At 40.5% G+C, this 19,925-nt stretch overlaps 3 protein-coding genes across 6 annotated transcripts in view; all 3 read right to left on the bottom strand.

The window, feature by feature from the left end:
* Positions 1–4,843: 4,843 nt before the first annotated feature.
* LOC106611942 (nucleoside diphosphate kinase homolog 5) lies at positions 4,844–7,656 on the bottom strand. Of its 2 annotated transcripts, none has more exons than XM_014212631.2 (6): positions 7,183–7,656; positions 6,584–6,749; positions 6,010–6,215; positions 5,553–5,653; positions 5,168–5,286; positions 4,844–5,038 (listed from the first exon to the last, which is right to left on the bottom strand). In XM_014212631.2, the coding sequence occupies exons 1-6, from the start codon at positions 7,200–7,202 to the stop codon at positions 4,955–4,957; spliced, it is 696 nt and encodes a 231-aa protein (XP_014068106.1). In that variant the 5' UTR covers positions 7,203–7,656; the 3' UTR covers positions 4,844–4,954. The 2 variants fall into 2 exon arrangements, with proteins under 2 accessions (XP_014068106.1, XP_014068107.1); XM_014212632.2 differs by having other exon boundaries at positions 7,045–7,374.
* Positions 7,657–8,073: 417 nt separating this feature from the next.
* On the bottom strand, positions 8,074–13,492 carry LOC106611941 (guanine nucleotide-binding protein subunit beta-2-like 1). Its single transcript, XM_014212630.2, has 7 exons — positions 13,211–13,492; positions 12,376–12,547; positions 11,672–11,915; positions 9,753–9,863; positions 9,167–9,307; positions 8,518–8,628; positions 8,074–8,187 (listed from the first exon to the last, which is right to left on the bottom strand). Exons 1-7 carry the CDS (start codon positions 13,317–13,319, stop codon positions 8,122–8,124), a joined length of 954 nt encoding a protein of 317 aa, XP_014068105.1. The 5' UTR covers positions 13,320–13,492; the 3' UTR covers positions 8,074–8,121.
* An 808-nt stretch (positions 13,493–14,300) lies between these two features.
* The window catches only part of LOC106611943 (collagen alpha-1(XXIII) chain), a 265,001-nt gene continuing 259,376 nt past the window's right edge, over positions 14,301–19,925 (bottom strand). For 2 of the 3 annotated variants that reach the window (XM_045724032.1, XM_014212635.2), the window contains exons 28-31: positions 18,601–18,687; positions 18,313–18,405; positions 17,932–17,970; positions 14,301–17,363 (exon numbers count right to left, since the gene is read on the bottom strand). In XM_045724032.1, the coding sequence (XP_045579988.1) occupies positions 17,361–17,363; positions 17,932–17,970; positions 18,313–18,405; positions 18,601–18,687 (222 nt within the window). In that variant the 3' untranslated portion in view covers positions 14,301–17,360. The remainder of the gene's footprint in view (positions 17,364–17,931; positions 17,971–18,312; positions 18,406–18,600; positions 18,688–19,925) is intronic. The other variant, XM_045724033.1, reaches the window with a different exon arrangement.

Genomic DNA, 19,925 nt, shown 5'->3' with positions numbered 1-19,925 from the left:
TATCAAACCGTATACCACGGGTATGACAAAATATTTATCTCTACTGCTCTAATTTCATTGGTAACCAGTTTATAATAGCAATAAGGCACCTCGGAGGTTTGTGGTATATGGCCAATATACCACGGCTAAGGCCTGTATCCAGAACAGTCCTTAGCCCTGGTATATTGGCCATATACCACACCCCCTCAAGCCTTATTGCTTAAATATACCACGTCTGTCAGCCAATCAGCATTCAGGGCTCGAACCACCCAGTTTATAATAGTAATATAAACCAATCTCTATGTTATGACAGTATTGTATGAACACTTTACAGACTGTGCAATGCAATCAGTGATAGCAATTACAACAGGTAACTGCCAAAATAACAGAAATACTTGAGCTGGTGCTTTCACACAGGTGTGGTTCCTGAGTTAATTAAGCAATTAACATCCCATCATGCCTAGGGTCATGTATAAAAATGTTGGGCAGGCCATTATTTTGCCTACCATGGGCATGCTCCCATCCACAGGGAACAAGTGGTCACTGAATGGTTTGATGAGCATGAAAACAATGTAAACCACATGCCATGGCTGCAGGGGCGAAAATCTGATATCAACTTTGGAGGGGACAATTACATGAAATTTTCTCAAGAGCAAATCCTGAGGGGGACACCAAAAGTAGTGCTGTAACACATAGCCTACATTGTAATATGGTAAATGTATATTGAGGAACCAAAGAAATAAGGTGTTTGCCGTACTCCTAACTACCGGTACCCAAAACTACACAACTAATCACAACCGCAATACCATTGCCTTTAACAAATCTTAGTTCAGTCACCAGTTTAAGTTGAGAGTGGGGGTATCCATGGCATTTTCCAATTATGTTCCTATTTTACAAGTAAAAAAAATTGAGAACCTTTCATAATGTTGCCAAACAAAGACTCAACAAACTTACCTGAGACTCCCTGTCTCTGCCAGTCTGTCCCTGCATATCTGTCCCCAACTCTGCTGTCTGTGTGCCATCTGTTGCCTGCTCTGCCTAATGACATCATTGTGAAACATTTCCATTAGAATTTAATTTCTTTCTTATGAACATTTTATCAACTAGTCTTTGAGATATTAGGCTACTAGGGTTCTTACTTTGCGTTTTGGTGTAATGAAAAATACTCTGATGTCCGTCTTTTATTTTTCTGCCATTTTTCTACCTGGTTGGCTGGCTACACACACACACAGTGTGTAGGTTATTTACAGTAGGAGATGGGCTTCTATCATCTTATCTTTTATCATTCTATTTGGGCTTCGATCTAAAAGGTAGCTAGCAAATGTGAAACGGATTAAAATGACAAGAGTTGACAGCTGTATGAGTTCACCATTTACACAACATATGCTGCAACCTTTTGTAATTTTAATAGTTTGTTTCATATTGGCTGGCTTCCAACAATAGCTGAATTTGCAAAGCTAGCGAGGACCAATTCCGTTTCAGTGGTGTTACCCGAGTTAAATAAAGGTGAAATAAAATAAATAAATAAAAGTTCCCTTGCGACAATTTAGCTTTTGCAACGAGACCATTAAATATATTTAAGACAATGGTAGAAGAGAGTGTAGTTCTGTTCAGTTTGGACTTCAGTTTATCACTAACCTTATCACAGGGACTTTGAAGCACTAACTTACATCATCTGCATGCTGATCTTTGAATAAATTGACGATAGCAAAGATTCCATCTTTGACGAGGCCACATAAATGGAATAGGTACAAGCTAGCTTAATAGTTAATATTTGCACGCTAGCTCTGCATATTCAGCTAGTGTGTGTGTGCGATTGACTGGATTAACCTCAAGTCAGTTACATTCATTGAGTGCCTTTCAGACAGTGGATACGACCCCTCTGTTACCTTGCCAACTAAGGAACTGGCAGTGGATCAAACCATTGTGAGGCAAAGGGTGGGGGGGTCGCAATGTTTTGAAACTTAAAAACGCGCTATTAAGTGTCTATAATCAGCACAATTGCTTTCATCGCGTATTATTAATATTATTTAAATTACATAGTTATGTTTCAGTGATATATTGGGGGGGACAAATCATATTTTTCCCAGGATGGGGGGGTCGTGTCCACCCCGTCCCCCCCGGGATTTACGCCCCTGCATGGCTGTCTCAGGCACCAGATATCAACCCAATTAACCAACTATGGGAGATTCTGGAGCAGTGCCTGACACAGCTAGTGTTTTTCACCACCATCAATGAAACACCAAATTATGGATTTTTTTGTGAAAGAATGATGTCGCATCTCTCCAATAGAGTTCCAGATGTAACAGTGTAGGTTCCGTCCCTCTCTTCACCCCAACCTGGGCTCGAACCAGGGACCCTTGCACACATCAACAACTGACACCCACGAAGCATCGTTACCCATCGCGCCACAAAAGCCGCGGCCCTTGCAACGCAAGGGGAACAACCACTTCATGTCTCAGAGCGAGTGACGTCACCGATTGAAACGCTATTAGCGCGCACCACCGCTAACTAACTAGCCATTTCACATCGGTTACACAGACACTTCTAAAATCTATGCCAAGGTGCATTGAAGCTGTTCTGGCTAGAGGTCGACCGATTAATCGGCATGGTCGATTAATTAGGGCCGATTTCAAGTTTTCATAACAATCGGTAATCTGCATTTTTGGATGCCGATTATGGCCGATTACATTGCATTCCACGAAGAAACTGCGTGGCAGGCTGACCACCTGTTACGCGAGTGCAGCAAGGAGCCAAGGTAAGTTGCTAGCTAGCATTAAACTTATCTTATAAAAAAACAATCAATCTTCACATAATCACTAGTTAACTACGCATGGTTGATGATATTACTAGGTCAAACAGCTTGTCCTGCGTTGCATATAATCAATGCGTTGCCTGTTAATTTATCATCGAATCACAGCCTACTTCACCAAACGAATGATGATTTAACAAAAGCACAATCGTTGCACGAATGTACCTAACCATAAACATCAATGCCTTTCTTAAAATCAATAGACAGAAGTATATTTTTTTAAACCTGCAAATTTAGTTAAAATAAATTCATGTTAGCAGGCAATATTAACTAGGGAAATTGTGTCACTTCAGGGTATATACAACAGTTTGGGCCGCCTGGCCGAACTAATTTGCCAGAATTTTACATAATTATGACATGACATTGAAGGTTGTGCAATGTAACAGCAATATTTAGATTTAGGGTTGCCACCCGTTCGATAAAATACGGAACAGTTCTGTATTTCACTGAAAGAATTAACCTTTTGTTTTCGAAATGATAGTTTCCGGATTTGACCATATTAATGACCTAAGGCTCGTATTTCTGTGTGTTTATTATATTATAATTAAGTCTATGATTTGATATTTGATAGAGCAGTCTGACTGAGCGGTGGTAGGCAGCAACACGCTCGTAAGCATTCATTCAAACTTTACTGCGTTTGCCAGCAGCTCTTAGCAATGCTTGCTTCACAACGCTGTTTATTTACATTTACATTTTTACATTTAAGTCATTTAGCAGACGCTCTTATCCAGAGCGACTTACAAATTGGTGCATTCACCTTATAATATCCAGTGGAACAACCACTTTACAATAGTGCATCTAAATCTTTAAGGGGGGGTTAGAAGGATTACTTTATCAGTTTATGACTTCAAGCCTATGCAGCAAAGTCACTGCAGTTGGCGAGGCTGGTGTTGTTTTGGAAGGCCTGTAGGCTGGGCCCTAAGATTAAATACAAATGGTATAGAGAGAAATAGTTGACGCGTCATAATTCCTATAATAACTACAATCTAAAACTTCTTAACTGGGAATATTGAAGAACTGGGAATATTGAACCACCAGTTTTCATATGTTCTGAGCAAGGAACTTAAACATTAGCTTTTTTACATGGCACACATTACACTATTACTTTCTTCTCCAACACTGTGTTTTTGCATTATTTAAACCAAATTGAGCATGTTTCATTAATTATTTGCGACTAAATAGATTTTATTTATGCATTATATTAAGTTAAAATAAGTGTTCATTCAGTATTGTTGTAAATGTCATTATTACAAATATATTAAAATTGGCCGATTAATCGGTATCTGCCTTTTCTGGTCCTCCAATAATCGGTATCGACGTTGAAAAATCATAAATCGGTCGACCTCTAGTTCTGGCTCGTGGTGGCCCAACGCCACAGGAGGTTGCTGAGGGGAGGGCAGCTAAAAATAATGGCTGGAGTGAATGTGCTTGATAGTTCCATTCCATTGATATTATTCCATCTATTACTATGCGCCCATCCTCCCCAATTAAGGTGACACCAGCCACCTGTGCCCAATGCCCTATTAAAGGCCCAGTGCAGTCAAAATTGTGATTGACCTGTGTTTTATATTTCCACACTTTGAGGTTGGAATAATACTGTGAAAATGATAATGCCCTTTTAGTGTAAGAGCTGTTTGACCAGGTAAATTAGTTGATAGACCAATAAGAGTTCCAAACCTGTCTGCTAATAACAGCTAGTTTTCAATTTTCCCCTCCCAGCAAAATTCTTGAGAAATTGCTCTTTAAGTTGCTATTTGATTAATTTTTTTTTTAGCATTTTCAGTCCAAACAGTCACAGTAAGGTACCTAATTGTTACCCAGAAATTATTTGAGAGATAAAAATGGCTGCATTGGGCCTTTAAAAAACTTTATGTTGGTGTTTCCTTTATCTTGTCAGTTACCTGTATGTAGAGATTAAATGTTTCAGGGTGTTTATTAATGTTCAAAGAAATGAACCCCATAAATGGTCAGCTAAACACTGCACAGTTCTTATTATGTACACCATCATATTGTTAAGCAATCCTCCCCTCCCAAAATGAAAGAGAAAATTGGTTCCGGTTGTTAAAATATCATTCTTTATTTCATCACAGGACGTTACGTAACACAGTTTCTTGAACATGGATTTAACTGGTAAAGGCAGATGCTGTTTTCTGGTCTCTGTGTTTATGCTGCATCCTCCCCTGTTGCCCCATCAAATATTTGAGGTTTGTTGGGATTATTTCTGACCAGCCAATCTGCCAGCCAAGTCTTTGGGAGGAAAAAAAACACAAATAACTGAATTAGTTGATTCAGAAGAAAAAAAGCAAATGTAACGTGTACTAATGTTCATAGTGCATATTTGAATGCCCACATTTCTCATGCCACCCTGATACTTACAAAGGGGTCGACAGGCTTCTGTTTGCAGAGCTCAGTGAGTCCGCTGAGCAGTGTGGGGCTCACAAACCTGCCCAGGTAGTCTTTGGCTGCCTCTCCCATGGGGATGGGCTCGATCACAGCTGGACAGAGAGAGGGAGGGACCGACACACAGGTGTATCAGAGAGGAAATCAAAGGGGTATAAACACACACTGAGCACAGGGAAACCCCCTCCAACTTCTATTTAACTGTTGTACTGTATGTGTGTGTATGACTCCATGCACTATAATTCAGGTTGTCATTGTCAATGTAAGAACTTGTATTAAATGGATTACCTTCGATAAAATAAAGGTAATCACAGGTGCTGAAGAAAAGTAAATATTCAATGTGTGTGTGTGTTTAACTCACAGTTGGGAAACATGAACTTCAGCTCTCTCTCGGCTGAGGAGAATGAGTCGCTGCCGTGCACTGCATTCCTCAGGTCAGAGGTGCCGTACTTGGCTCGCAGACTTGGGGAGAGATACAAGATGCTCCTGTTAGCTTACAGTAGAAGTGCTGAGTCATACAGGGAACACATACAGTATTGTGTAGTACACATACAGTATAGATTGAGCACATGTACAATCACTCTGTACTGGTATGCATATATGCAGTAGGTAGGCATTAGTAATAAAATAACTAGGCCTACCGGTATTTCAACTGAATGGACAACATTTTTAAGAGCATTGGACCAGTAACCAAAAGGTTGCTGGTTTGAATCCCAGAGCAGACTAGATGGAAAATCTGTCACTCTGCCCTTGAGCAAGGCACTTAACCCTACTTGCAGCTCTGACCTATCTGTACAATCCTCTTCCTTCTGACTGACCATTCTGGGTGAGTCTCCCTGGCCTTGGTGCAGTTAACAGGTCCTATGACGGTCTTCCAGTGGGCGATTGCCTGGTCTCTGGCCAGAGCCAGGGCGATGATGGGTCCAGAGCTCATGAAGGCCGTTAGGCTGGGGAAGAACAGCTTCCCATACTGCTCAGCATAGAAGTCACTGCACTGCTCCGGACTCAGCTGCAGCTTCCGTTTCTGTCAAAGAGCAGTTACACAGACACACATATTGTCACATACAGCAATGAATGACAAGTGTACATGGCAGACATTGACCTTGCCTGATCAAGACTGGGGATCTACCTAACGCACTGCACCCAATAATCCAATCAATCAAGTTTGTTTTGCCCAAGTCCTCCATCTATGCCCTTTGGCTGATTACTCTTTTTCACTCGTTTTCAATAGTAACCTCTGCTCTGGCCAGAGGAAGAATACCCAAGAGAAAGTACACCCTCTTTGTATTTACACATTGACCGTCACACAAACCGCTTGGTAGCTGCATGTGCAGCATTAATGTTTGTGATCAACAGCTATGCTGCATGTCTCAATAAACAGTTAACACCAACCTGTAAAATTGTGAACCCAGATCGGAGAATGACGTCCTCAATCTCCTCAGCTTGGTGTATAGCATCAGGTTTGATCAATGCGAGAGTTCTCTCCACATAAATCCGAGGATAAGGCATCTGATTCTTTGGAGTTTCATAATCCATAACGTTAGCGCTTGTAAACAATCTTCACAAAATAAAAACATGGTTAGGGGACGTTGGAATTAACTTTTAACACTATGCAATAGCTGGATTTGAATCTGTTAAGGTCTAATCAAAACATTGTTTACTGTCTGAAGCTGACAGTATGGCTTAGCTTTAGCCCAATTAGCCACAACGCAAGATGGTGCCAGTATTCTTTTTAAGATGATAAACGACGTAATAGTAGCAGCGCCATCTTGCGGTCGGTTGGGCTAGGTTTGGCTCAATGTCAAAACCTGGCAGTCTGATGCTAACGTTAGCTAGCCAATTTAGCTACATACCGTATGTTAAAATTCCCAATGGGATAAGGACGCTTAGCAAACTAACAAGCGTTCAAAGTAGAAACAGCCTGAGGAGAAAAGTTACCTACGTTAAATATTTTTACTCAAACAAAATTAAAAACTGATTGCTATAGAAACCTTTTCAGAGGCAAGTTCATTCACATCGACGTCGTTCGCATTGTTGCTAGGAAACCAGGATACCCTTCTACGGGAAAGGATTTGGACAACTTCCACAAGTCCGTGTGGAAACAAAGGCCAGGTCTAGACTTGACAGTTCATGCAGTTTAATATTCGGAGTTCTATCATGGAATTACGAACGGGTCATGCATCTACACTTAAGTGTTCGGATTCCCCTCTCCCGCGCCACATTCAAAATACCAGTATGTATTCTGCAAACAGAGGAACAGGCAAAATATGCTAAACACAATTGATGGCAGTAGCCAACTAACCCAGCAAGTAGCTCTAAAGATATCGCAAACTGGTTAGCATAACTCCAGCCAAACAAAATTGTTTTTCTAAATACTAGGTAGCATGATGCCAGCAAACATGTTCCTCGCAGGTAGGCATTTCCTAATACAATGAACAGGTGCCTCGGTCCCATAACCAAGTTCAAGACTGGTGGGAGGAATGCTGATGGCGTCGCCAACTGCATGCGTTTCTGGTAGCATCTCCAGACCACCTCCGGAAGTGGTCAGCCAGATCTGAACACAGACCACAAAGCAACTTGGGCGTCCAGACCAGTCTTTTCAATGCGTTCTTAGAATTCTGATAGCCTAAGTCACATGTAAGTGTAAAGCATAGACATGACCAAAAGCTCAGCATAACTACCATGAATGTGTGGATAGTGACCAATGATTTATACAGCATTTACAGTAAGAAGTTTGACAAAATGAGCCAGATTAAGTTACCAATCTTGTGAACTATATCCCAGATGTCCAAATTTGTTGCAGCCAATACAGAATCAAAACCCAGTTATTACAAAATAAAAACATGCCTGCATCAAAAACTGTACAAACGATTTCAACAAAGTTAATTTAAAACTGTATTTTATTCATCACTGAATATGTGAAAAGGTCCTTATCGGGTTCCGATGGTAACCTGCCACACTCGGATCAGGTTATCGGTGTAGCCAGCAAACAGGGTCTGTTGAGAGACAACAAACAAAGAAAATGTCCAGAAAATGCTAAACTAAAAAGATATGACAATGAATCAAGAGTGTGTTTTCAACCATTCCAAGTGTTAAGGGGCATGAATATGTAGTCGTTCCTGTACCCATCATTATTGCAGGACTTGTCGTCAGAGCCGAAGCTCAGGCAAGAAATGTCACTTTTTAATCACAGGGCAAGGCTACAAACAACTCCCAACTGACACAGCTTTCTAAGAACAGACTGAAGTAACATGGCCCTGTTCTAGAAGTCCACCCAGGGTTCTAATAACCTTCTGTGAGATGTGATGCAAATGGACATATCATACCTGTCCGTCAGCAGACCAGGCCAGAGAGGTGCACTGTGGGGGCTCGGCCTTGCTGTTGGTGCTGATCACCTCCTGTCTCAGCTCATCCACAATGATCTTACCCTCCAGATCCTGAAGGGAGATTAACATGAGAACAGGATTGATGGAGGCATGGGTTGTGCTCAGTTTGGACCAACTCCTATTTAAATGACGTGAACATGGTAACCACATTCTCAGATCTGAAAATCCAGATGTTACAGAAATGACAGTTAGCAGAGCTCAGAAACAGCCTCTTTATCATCATAGACATAAGATGGCATTGGAATTTCCATCATCGCCCCTTGACAAAGTTTGAATAGAGACAACCCCAAACTCTTTCAACCAACACTGTTTATCTATGCATAGTCACTTTACCCCTACCTACATGTACAAATTACTTTGACTAACCTGTACACTGACTCAGTACCCCTGTATATAGCCTCATTAGTGTTAGTTTACTTAGTAACATTACAATTTTCTTAACCAACTATGCAGTTTTAAGAAAATAGAGTTAAGTAAGCATTTCATGCTAAGGTCTATCTATACCTGTTGTATTCGGCACATGTGACAAATAAAATTAGATTTGAACAGCACCATCAGTGCTGATGTGTTCTGGGAGTAGGAGCCTTACCCAGATCTTGATGCTTGGGCCGGTGGCGGCGCAGAGCCAGTATCGGTTGGGGCTGAAGCAGAGGGCGTTGATGTTGTCACCACTATCTAGGGTGTACAGGTGCTTGCCCTCGTTAAGGTCCCACAGCATGGCCTGACCGTCCTATAGGAGAGAATGGGGCTCAGGGTCAAAGGTCAGCTAAATGGAAGGTGCAAATGAAACATGCATGCTAGCTTTAAATGGTAACTGACATGCAATCAAGTGATGAGACCATGGTCATTCATTGGGGAGACACGCCATCAACAAGAGCCCTAAATGACAAATCTCAGTGGACAGGTGTGAGTGAACTCTCAAAAGTGCTGGTTGCGTTCAGAAACAGCCTCTTTATCATCATAGTGAAACAGACGGCATGAGAATCCATCATTACTTTGAAACCAGCACATTTCTCTCTATGCTACTTCTCAATTACTCCAATTCATACCACTGAATGGTGCATCAATTTAACCTGGTCACATTGACCAAGCAAAGGTAGAACTGTTGGTGAACTGTTTGAACTTTTTAAATCTATATTGTAAAAATAAATATTGGTCAAATGCTTTCACCATACCTTTCCACCAGAAGCGCAGAGGGAGCCATCGGGAGAGACGGTCACTGTGTTCAGATAGCCAGTGTGGCCAATGTGGTTAGTCTTCAGCTTGCAGTTAGCCAGGTTCCACACCTAGAAACAGAAAGGGGTGGGGGACACCGTGAGTCAGGGTACATTAACCTGTTGGGGATAGGGGGCAGTATTTTCACAGCCGGATAAAAAACGTACCCGATTTAAACTGGTTACTACTCTTACCCAGAAACGAGAATATGCATATAATTAGTAGATTTGGATAGAAAATACTGAAGTTTCTAAAACTGTTTGAATGGTGTCTGTGAGTATAACAGAACATATGAGTTCTGTTATACTCACAGACACCATTCAAACAGTTTTAGAAACTTCAGTATTTTCTATCCAAATCTACTAATTATATGCATATTCTCGTTTCTGGGTAAGAGTAGTAACCAGTTTAAATCGGGTACGTTTTAACCAGTTTAAATCGGGCAGTCAAAACCCTGAGACAAATCCTAACAGGAAGTGGAAATCTGATTTGTGGAATCACTTTCAAGCCTTTGCCTATGAAACACACTGTAAATTAGGATTCATGTAGCACTTCCTAAGGCTTCCATTAGATGTCAACAGTCTTTACAAAGTGGTTTGAGTCTTCTCCGGTAAAAACTGACTGAACGAGAGGCCTGGAAAGTTTGTCATAGAGGGAGGGCCATTACTACTATGACGCGCGTGCCCGTGGGTACTCTCTTTTTTTTGCACATTCGTGACGACAAGTCCCGCGCGCTTCGTACACTGAGTAGCCTTCGGAACGGGCTAACAAGAAGGAGCTATTGGGACATAAATTATTAACTTTTTCGAACAAAACTACATTTGTTGTGGACCTGGGATTCCTGGAAGTGCCTTCTGATGAAGATAATCAAAGGTAAGTGAATATTTACAATAGTATATTTGATTTTAGATGAGTCCAAGATGGCGCTAACCTGTATCGCCTAGCCTATTTTTCTGAGCATAGCACCTCGTTTATTGCAAAGTGTGATTTCCCAGTAAAGTTATTTTTAAATCTGGCAATGCGGTTGCATTCACGAGATGTTAATCTATAATTCTTTGAATGACAATATTATATTTTACCAATGTTTTCGAATAGTAATTTTGTAAATTGTAGCGCTGATTCACCGGAAGCATTTGAGGGAAAATATTTTCTGAATGTCACACGCCAATGTAAAATGCTGTTTTTATATATAAATATGAACTTTATCGAACAAAAAATGCATTGTGTAACATGATGTCCTAGGAGTGTCATCTGATGAAGATTGTCAAAAGTTAGTGCTGCATTTAGCTGTGTTTTGGGTATTTGTGATGCATGCTAGTTGCTTTGAAAATGGCAGTGTGATTATTTTTGGCAGGGTACTCTCCTAACATATTCTAATGTTTTGCTTTTGCTGTAAAGCCTTTTTGAAATCGGACAACGTGGTTCGATTCAGGAGAGGTGTATCTATAAAATGGTGTAAAATAGTCATATGTTTGAGAAATTGAAGTTATAGCATTTATGAGGTATTTGTATTTCGCGCAACGCGATTCCACTGGCTGTTGACTAGGGTGGGACGCAAACGTCCCACCTCGCCCAGACAGGTTAAGGGAAATGTAGTCTAGGTGTTTCAACCATTAAGTGTTACAAACATTGGATGAATGTGCAGTCTAGGTCCTGTACCCATCATCATTGCAGGACTTGTCAGATCCGAGGCTCAGGTGATAAAACACAACAATGTAGTCATAGGGCAGGAAACCAATATTTATCCGTAAAGCTTGATTTTACTACATCTACAGCTACCAAACCCCTCCTCAAGTACCTAAAAATCTCAGCTTAGTTCAATAAGGAACCTATCCCACTATCCTAGTGAGTCACAAGTGATGTACATGGTTGTCCATACCTTGACCATCTTGTCCCAACCACAGGATACGATGATGGGGTTGCTGCTGTTGGGGGAGAAGCGCACGCAGGACACCCACTCAGAGTGACTCTCATCCTGGATGGTGTACTTGCAGACTCCCAGGGTGTTCCACAGCTTGATGGTCTTGTCCCGGGAACCAGACACGATCTGGCGGTTGTCAGCAGAGAAAGCCACGCTCAGGACGTCCTTGGTGTGACCCACAAAGCGGCGGGTGGTGGTGCCACTGGAAGGAAGAGGACAGTTGTGTAAAGGCCCATGCTACAGATGACTAATAACATCTAATGGTGTTGTTCAGGTCAACACTAGAGAAACCAAGGCAGCACATGACATACATACATAACCATGTCTAATCTTTCACAGGTAAGAGCAGGTTGCGTTCAGAAACAGCCTCTTTATCATCACAGAGATACAGTTGGCATTGGAAGTTTCATCACCACATTGGAACCAGAATTTTGACTCTGCAGAGTTGGGAAAAAAAACTCTGTAGACAGTGACAAATTATATACTAATCCTCGTCTATAGTTAAGAGCAAAATAATTTGAATCAGCTGTTAAACAGCAACTAGAACAACTGCCTGCAGACAATGTAGCCCTCCAGGACAGGAATGACCCATATGTAGTTCAGGGAAAACCCTAAATGAAGCTGAACCATCACTACACCAACCCTCCCGTCTCTAGACTTACGTGGTGAGGTCCCACAGACGGAGGGTTCCATCCCAGGACCCGGACAGAGCGAACTGTCCATCCGAGGAGATGACAACGTCACTCACAAAGTGAGAGTGTCCCTTTAGGGCACGTTGGGGGATGCCATAGTTGGTCTCATCGCGGGTCAACTTCCACATGATGATAGACTTGTCTGGAAAAAATAAATAATGCTGATTAAATATTTAAATTCATTAAACGGTAGCGAATGCAGTTGAACAGGGGTTAGTGTCTTTAGAGGTAATGTTGATATTTTCAAAACAATAGGTAGGCCTACCTAGTTGGCTAACGTAACATGATGTTGACAGAAGCAGCAAGCCCATAACCATTCAAATTGTACTACTAGGTAACGTTAGCCATGTATGAAAAGCTAGCTAAGATACCTAGCCAGCCGACACCGGTATGTTGCCTTCACTGACAGCCACGTAAATCCATACAAGTTTCAATCAGGAACATGTAATTGGTTTCTATGTTAGTTACAATTAGATTAGTAGGTCTAGAAACGCAGGTTTCATAAAATGGTCTCCTTAACATTTTTGCCACTTGGCGGTGCACGTGGATGTCGGCAAAGTTGACGTTTGCTGCCAAGGGCTAGCTAGTAGTCGGACGGAAGTTATTTGAAGAACAGTTTATCCACTAGCAATCGCGTTTTTGAAACACAACTTGCTTAGTACAACGTGCCGCCTAGATTGATCTCATTTTATATGACTCAGACTGTTCAAGCAGTCGCGACCACACATCAATTAAACAACCCAAGGCTAACATGCTAGAGGTTAGCCATATTGTCGTCAATCGTAGCGGGCGGAGAAGCGCTTACCTCGGGATGCAGACAGAATCATATCAGGAAACTGAGGGGTAGTGGCGATCTGGGTGACCCAACCATTATGCCCCTTTAGGGTCCCCCTTACTGTCATCTGCTCGGTCATTTTGGCGACGTTTTAGTGTGCCTTTTTTAAGGATGGATTTAGATTAGTTTGAGGGCTAGGTTTCCCTAGATCCTCTCACATTTAGGCACAGAGAAAGAGGAAGTTCTGACCCGGATGCAGAACATTTGAGGGGTCGATCGCGCGCAGAGTACACTGGGAGAACAGTTCCAACCCCTTCCTGCCCGTGTGCTGATTTTCGTTTTTACCTGGATTGTACTGTTGTGAAACAGTAGAAGAATAATATTATTTGCAAGGTTGAAGAGACCATTACAAAGCTATAATTTAAAGCATATAGTCAATGTTTTTACATATCAAATCACATGAAATATATGCATTTATCCTTTTTTTATAACACATCGTTTGAATAGGTAGAAATCATTGAAAGTAGCAATATTGTTATGGATGGTGATAATCCCAAAAATGTATTACAGTTACATAAATGTAAATGCTGTAAAGGTGTGACATGAAATAGGCAATCAGCAACTATCAGGGCTCAACAGTGTGACCATTTTACTTGTGTATGCCAAAAATATTTTGCTAAGTGACCTGGTATTTTAATTTAGGAGCACCAGTGTGCCTAGAAACTTTAAAGATTCTTTAATACCTCAAATAGTTGTCAATGTGCTCCTGAATGTCTTTGTGTGTGCCTACATTTTTCAACTTAGGCGGATATGCTCCTCCTTTAATAAAAGGTAATGTTAGAGTCGTGGTTATTAGTAGGCCTAATGATTGCAGTCAGAATGTGTTATGGTCCTCTGCTCTGAATAATGTAGTAGGCCTACATTTCCTAATGCAAAATACATATTCCTCCTAATTATAAACCTATATAGCCTATTTTTATAACAAAAGGAGGGTAACTGAACTGATCAATGTGGAGACAGTCAGCCTTTGTGAGATTATTAAATAACTTTAATTCTGAGATTTCATTGGAATATAATTGCAGAAAATGGTTTAGAACAAATGACCAGATGTTCAAGAAGGTAACAGTATATTTTATGGAGTTTATTTCAGTCTACTTGTTGAGTTGACCAGATTTGGCATAATACAGAGATAACGATAGCAGTTACAAAAATAGCTTATTTCTTTTACAACCAAATACACAACCAAATAGACAAACTCTAATTCATCTTATTCTTTTTATGAAACACACCAAACTGTCCTCAGACATTGTGTCAATAATGGATGGCAAATATTCCTTAAAAAAAGAAAAACTGATGATATCTGCCAAAGAAATAAACACATGTAATATTGCAGAGAAACATCAGTTTGTTAAATGGGCAATTCCACCACATTTCAACCTTATTCATTATCTCCAGTACCATATCAGTGTCTACATATGTGAAAACAGTGTGTTTCTATGATATGTGGTTACAAAGAATCCCTGGAGTCAAAATCCATCTGTTTAAGCTAGATATATCTTTTTTTTTACTCTTAAGGATTAAAAAGATGAGAAGAAAGGTGATTAAAAGAAGAAAGGTGAAAGAAGACAGATGAGAAGAAAGGTGCTCTGTGATATCCCAGGGTAGGATTAAAAGTGAAAAAATATGTGATTTTCAAAACCTGCAATGAATTTGTAGCCAGAGAGTGTATTTTCTTGCTCCCTACACCGCAGCGAATCTCATAGTGTTTGAATATCATTGCTTTTAAAATGTGTCATCGGGTAGAACTTTTTTACTTTATATTTTTTTCTACAGAATGTAGAAATGCGCTGTTTTCACATATGTAGACACTGGCATTGTGCTGGAGATAATGAAAATTAGGTTGAAAAGCGCTGGTATTGCACTTTAAGGAAGGCACATTGCTGCATACAGTAGGTCCAATACTAAATTACCTTAAGATAGGCACATTGCTGCCTACAGTATGACCAATACTAAATAACCTTTAAGGTAGGCACATTGCTGCCTACAGTATGTCCAATACTAAATTACCTTTAAGGTAGGCACATTGCTGCATACAGTATGTCCAATACTAAATTACCTTTAAGGTAGGCACATTGCTGCATACAGTATGTCCAATACTAAATGAGAATGAAAAAGGAAACAAATATGATTGATCACCATATCCCAGTTGGAAATAACATGTTATGAATGAAAATACTGAAACCTGTGCATTAGTAAAGTACAATATAATGAAAGAATTGCTTATTAACTTCCACAGTCATACATTTCATAGCATAAATGTAGTATAATGAAACTCACAAGTTATAAGCTCCTTATATCAGTCATGTGCTGTTGACATTGAAATGGTGTTTGTGTGTGTGTGTGTGTGTGTGTGTGTGTGTGTGTGTGCGTGCGTGCGTGCGTGCGTGCGTGCGTGTGTTTGCGTGCGTGTGTGCGCGCGTGTGTAGGGTTGACAGAGAACCATACAGGAAGACTAAACACAGAGTGATCGAGCACCAAGAAGATAGATCTCCAAAAGACAATCCATAAAGTTAGAAAGAAATATGTAAATCAGAATTAAACAGTATTTCATCTAAATGTGTTTTTAGCTAAAGTTAAGTGATAATCCTTCAATATACTTCAAAACTGTACTGTCAACACTGTCAGAAAATACTGATGTGATATTACTAATTGGCTTATGTCTGATAAAAGCCAAATTAATCACAAAATTACTTTATATTCAAACTGTTTGTTGAACTTCATTGATGAAATACTGCAAATTGCTCCAGTTCTGAATTTGAATTTAACACAATGAACTCAGTATGCATCTGTATATTATACAAACATGTCCATGCACAGGAATGCAAATGTAACTCACCTAGAATAAAAGAAAACATCACACTTGTTATCACTGCCAGTAAGACACACACAAAACACATCTGCATTATATGTATTTTTTTTTTACATGGAAAGACTGTTAGAGACTTAAAGATGTATCTTCGCGAACTATATACCTCAGTAACTTATTGCCTTAGTGTGCTGGTATGGGAGAGGTTTTCATGATGCTATATAATGCTGTGACTTGTGTTGATCATGCATTTTATTAAATGTAAACACAAAATAAAAGATGTCATAAAAACACTTTCATCATATCCACAGAATTGTATTACTACTACCACTACTATTATTATTATTATTATTATTATTATTATGTGACATCATAGGTAAATCCTTGCCTCTGTAGCCCAGAACCAACAGTGAGCGTGATGAAAACCACAACTACAATTTATGGGTGAGATCACTCTTCAAGTGAAAGTGGAAATGCAGTGTTCTGTGTCGCCCCCTCCTGGTGTGTTTCCATAACACAGGGTCTCAGTATTCGGAATGGAACTGAACGGCACAGAACGTTCCGTCACTCTCTAGAGGTTGTCTGTCCTTTGTGCTCTCATGTCTGTCTGTCTCTCCTGCATCTTCTCTCTGTCCTCCAGACCTGCTCTCCCCTCAGGGCTGAGAGAGAGTGAGACATTTGCATTTGAGCTTCTGTCTCCTCCTTTCAAAAACAGTGAGAGGAGAAGAGAGCACTGATCTACACTCCTCTCTCTATCACACCAGGAGGTCTGTCCATCCATGGGATCGAGCAGGGTGGAGCAAGCACACACCCTCAGGCAGCAACAGGGGCCAGGCAGCAACAGGGCCAGGCAGCAACAGGGCCAGGCAGCAACAGGGCCAGGCAGCAACAGGGCCAGGCAGCAACAGGGCAGACGAGACTCCATTAGTAAGGCAGTCATTACCCACTCTCCCTATTCATCAACCCTCCAGCAACATGTGTGTCTGTCCGTCCATCCGCCCATCTGTCTGTTAGGTTAGGAGTCTGTTTGCTCCTATATTTCCCGTACCCGATGTTGCTCCAAGATGGTTGTGTTCCATTTACTACATTTCACTTCACATCTAAAGTCTATGTGTACAAAAAATATCTGTATCGATCGATATATCCAGTCTGGTTAATATTGTTGACTCAAAATAACGTCCATGATAAAAAAAGCTCAATATATTATATAAAACGTTTCCATAAAAAGGCAAAAAATAACAAAAAAGCAATGTAGTATTCAGTTGCAATATATACCATATCAATATGTACAGTGGCCACGCTTGATGTTAGTCATCACTGCAAGAGAAGGAAAGCAGGGATTATAGTGGGGGTCACAGGTCAAGAGGTCACAGATCAAGAACAACACAAAGGTTACTAACGTTAGCAAAGTCACTAGGGCTCTATAATACATGCTTTGTACTTCATCCTAATCATACTCATCAGAGGATTATTATATAACATACATGTTATAATCATACCCCAATCATATTTATTTATTGGGCTTAATACATGCTAATTGGTACAGTAAAATAATCTGAGTTAGGGGATGATCATTGCATTGTTCACTGTTTATCTTGAAATTCTGGTTTGATTGACAATGTTCTCTCATCATATTGCATGTGGTTGCAAATGAATGTACTACATATTACTCAGGCAGGTATTAATGAATGTACTACATATTACTCAGGCAGGTATTAATGAATGTACTACATACTACTCAGGCAGGTATTAATTAATGTACTACATATTACTCAGGCATGTATAAATGAATGTACTACATATTACTCAGGCAGGTATTAATGAATGTACTACATATTACTCAGGCAGGTATTGAGCCACACTGGACATTCGAATCCCCACTCACCTTGTGCCAACATCCTGGTATGGGCAGTCCATCTTGCCCCTAGTGGTAACAGAACAAGGGAGGGGTGGTTAGTGGTGCAGTTTCATGTCATGTGGGGTGAAAACACCAAAGAACTTTACCATACCACATGCAGTCAGCACATTGACAACCACATCCAGACCACAACACAACTCTGCGTAATTTTCATAATAAACATGATGCTGATTTTAAGATTCCTGTGACAATCCAGCCTGCTGATGTTAGGAGATTACAGATTTCAGAGAGAAAACACACATGGAACAACAGGCTAAGGGAAACAGTGCATGGGATAGAATGAGGGAAAAGGCAGACACAAAAAGGTGGAAAGAGGTAGAAAAGTGGGAACAGGTAAAGATACTGTACCAAAGGACAGGGGGGCTCAGGGCCAGAAGGAGGAAGAGAAGGAGGGGTGGACGGTACCCCTTCATCAGAAAGTCCTTTAGTCCCATTAGAACCCTGTCAGCAAGAGCCAACCCACTGTTACACATACTCTGAACATACATCCCTCCCACAGACAGACAAAAACATCCATTGGAAATCATAGAAATAGAGATTAAAAAGGAAAATTGTAAACACAAAGTGGTTACATATTTTATCCAGTCTGGCTCAAATGTCCATACTGTCATGGATGAAAGGTCAAGGTTGACATACCACAGGACAGGGCTGGTCCAGTCCAGGAGGACCCTGCTCCCCCTTCCCGCCCTTCAGACCTCTCTTCCCCATCGTCCCCCGGTCACCCTGCAGAGAGAGAGAAAGAGTGAGAGAGATAGACTCAGTGAGCATAGCCTTGCTATTGAGAAATGCCGCCGTAGGCAGACCTGGCTCTTAAGAGAAGATGGGCTATGTGAACACTGCCCACAAAATGAGGTGGAAACTGAGCTGCACTTCCTAACCCCCAACCAAATGTATGGCCATATTAGAGACACATATTTCCCTCAGATTACACAAACCCAATTTTGATAAACTCCCATATCTACTGGGTGAAATACCAGTGTGACATCACATCAGCAAGATTTGTGACCTGTTACTACAAGGGCAACCAGTGTAAATACAACCCATATTTATGTTTATTTATTTTCCCTTTTGTACTTTAACTATTTGCACATAATGACATTTGAAATGTCTATTATTTTGGAACTTTTGTGAGTGTAATGTTTACTGTTAATTTGTATTGTTTATTATCTACTTCACTTGCTTTGGCAATGTTAACATATGCCAATAAAGCTCTTAAATTGAATTGAGAGAGAGAGAGAGAGAGAGAGAGAGAGAGAGAGAGAGAGAGAGAGAGAGAGAGAGAGACAGACAGACAGAGAGTGTTGTGCACTAGAGTAGTTCCACTACATGTAAGTCAACTCGTACTTTAACTACATTTTGCCGTAGCATGTTGGTAGTTCAACTAAATAAACATCTTCTTAGTCTTTTCAGTAGTTAATTACTTTTTTGCCATGTAATGGTGCAGCTAACTATTGGAACCACACACTATATTTTCAACCCCCAAGGCATTTCTTGCAAACCCCCCACAAATTTGTATTATATGACATTTAAGATTTAGATATGATACTTTTTCACAAAGTAGTTTTGATGCAGGCCTAGTGAACACATTTTTCAAGGTAACTTTAGTAACTTATTAAAAACGATATTTCTCTTAATGGTAACTTTCCTGTAGCTCAACTTCTTCCAGGGTGAAGTAATTGGTAGTTTGGTAAACTATATTTTCAGAGTAGATTCCCCAACACTGAGTATTCCCTGTAGGCCTAAAACACCAAATATAACTGACCACAATCATCAAACAAGAAGATTAGATGAATCAGGTAGAAATCCTGGGCCAAGCTGGTATGGTGTAGGTTCAATGACTATATACACAGAGTGTACAAAACATTAGGAACACTTGCTCTTTCCATGACATAGACTGGCCAGGTGAATCCAGGTAAAAGCTTTGATCCCTTATTGATGTCACTGGTGGTTAAATACATTTT

This window comes from Salmo salar, chromosome ssa09, assembly GCF_905237065.1.
Source record: "Salmo salar chromosome ssa09, Ssal_v3.1, whole genome shotgun sequence".
Taxonomy (NCBI): Eukaryota; Metazoa; Chordata; class Actinopteri; order Salmoniformes; family Salmonidae; genus Salmo; species Salmo salar.
Note: the sequence above shows the minus strand (reverse complement) of the source record. Positions and strands in the feature narration are given on the sequence as shown.

Bases quoted from the DNA above. Each gene is read 5' to 3' on its own strand.
- LOC106611942 (XM_014212631.2), bottom strand. From the start codon at position 7,202: ATGAACTTGCCTCTGAAAAG. The intron at 5,654-6,009 runs GTCAGTCAGAAG...TCTCTCCCCAAG, and splicing joins AGGGAGACTCACCCAGAATG to TCTGCGAGCCAAGTACGGCA. The intron at 5,287-5,552 runs GTGAGTTAAACA...CTCTCTGTCCAG, and splicing joins GAAGTTCATGTTTCCCAACT to CTGTGATCGAGCCCATCCCC.
- LOC106611941 (XM_014212630.2), bottom strand. From the start codon at position 13,319: ATGACCGAGCAGATGACAGTAAGGGGGACCCTAAAGGGGCATAATGGT. The intron at 9,308-9,752 runs GTATGGTGAAAG...TCTCTCCTATAG, and splicing joins TCTGCGCTTCTGGTGGAAAG to GACGGTCAGGCCATGCTGTG. The intron at 8,188-8,517 runs GTATGATATGTC...GTCTCTCAACAG, and splicing joins CCTGGTCTGCTGACGGACAG to ACCCTGTTTGCTGGCTACAC.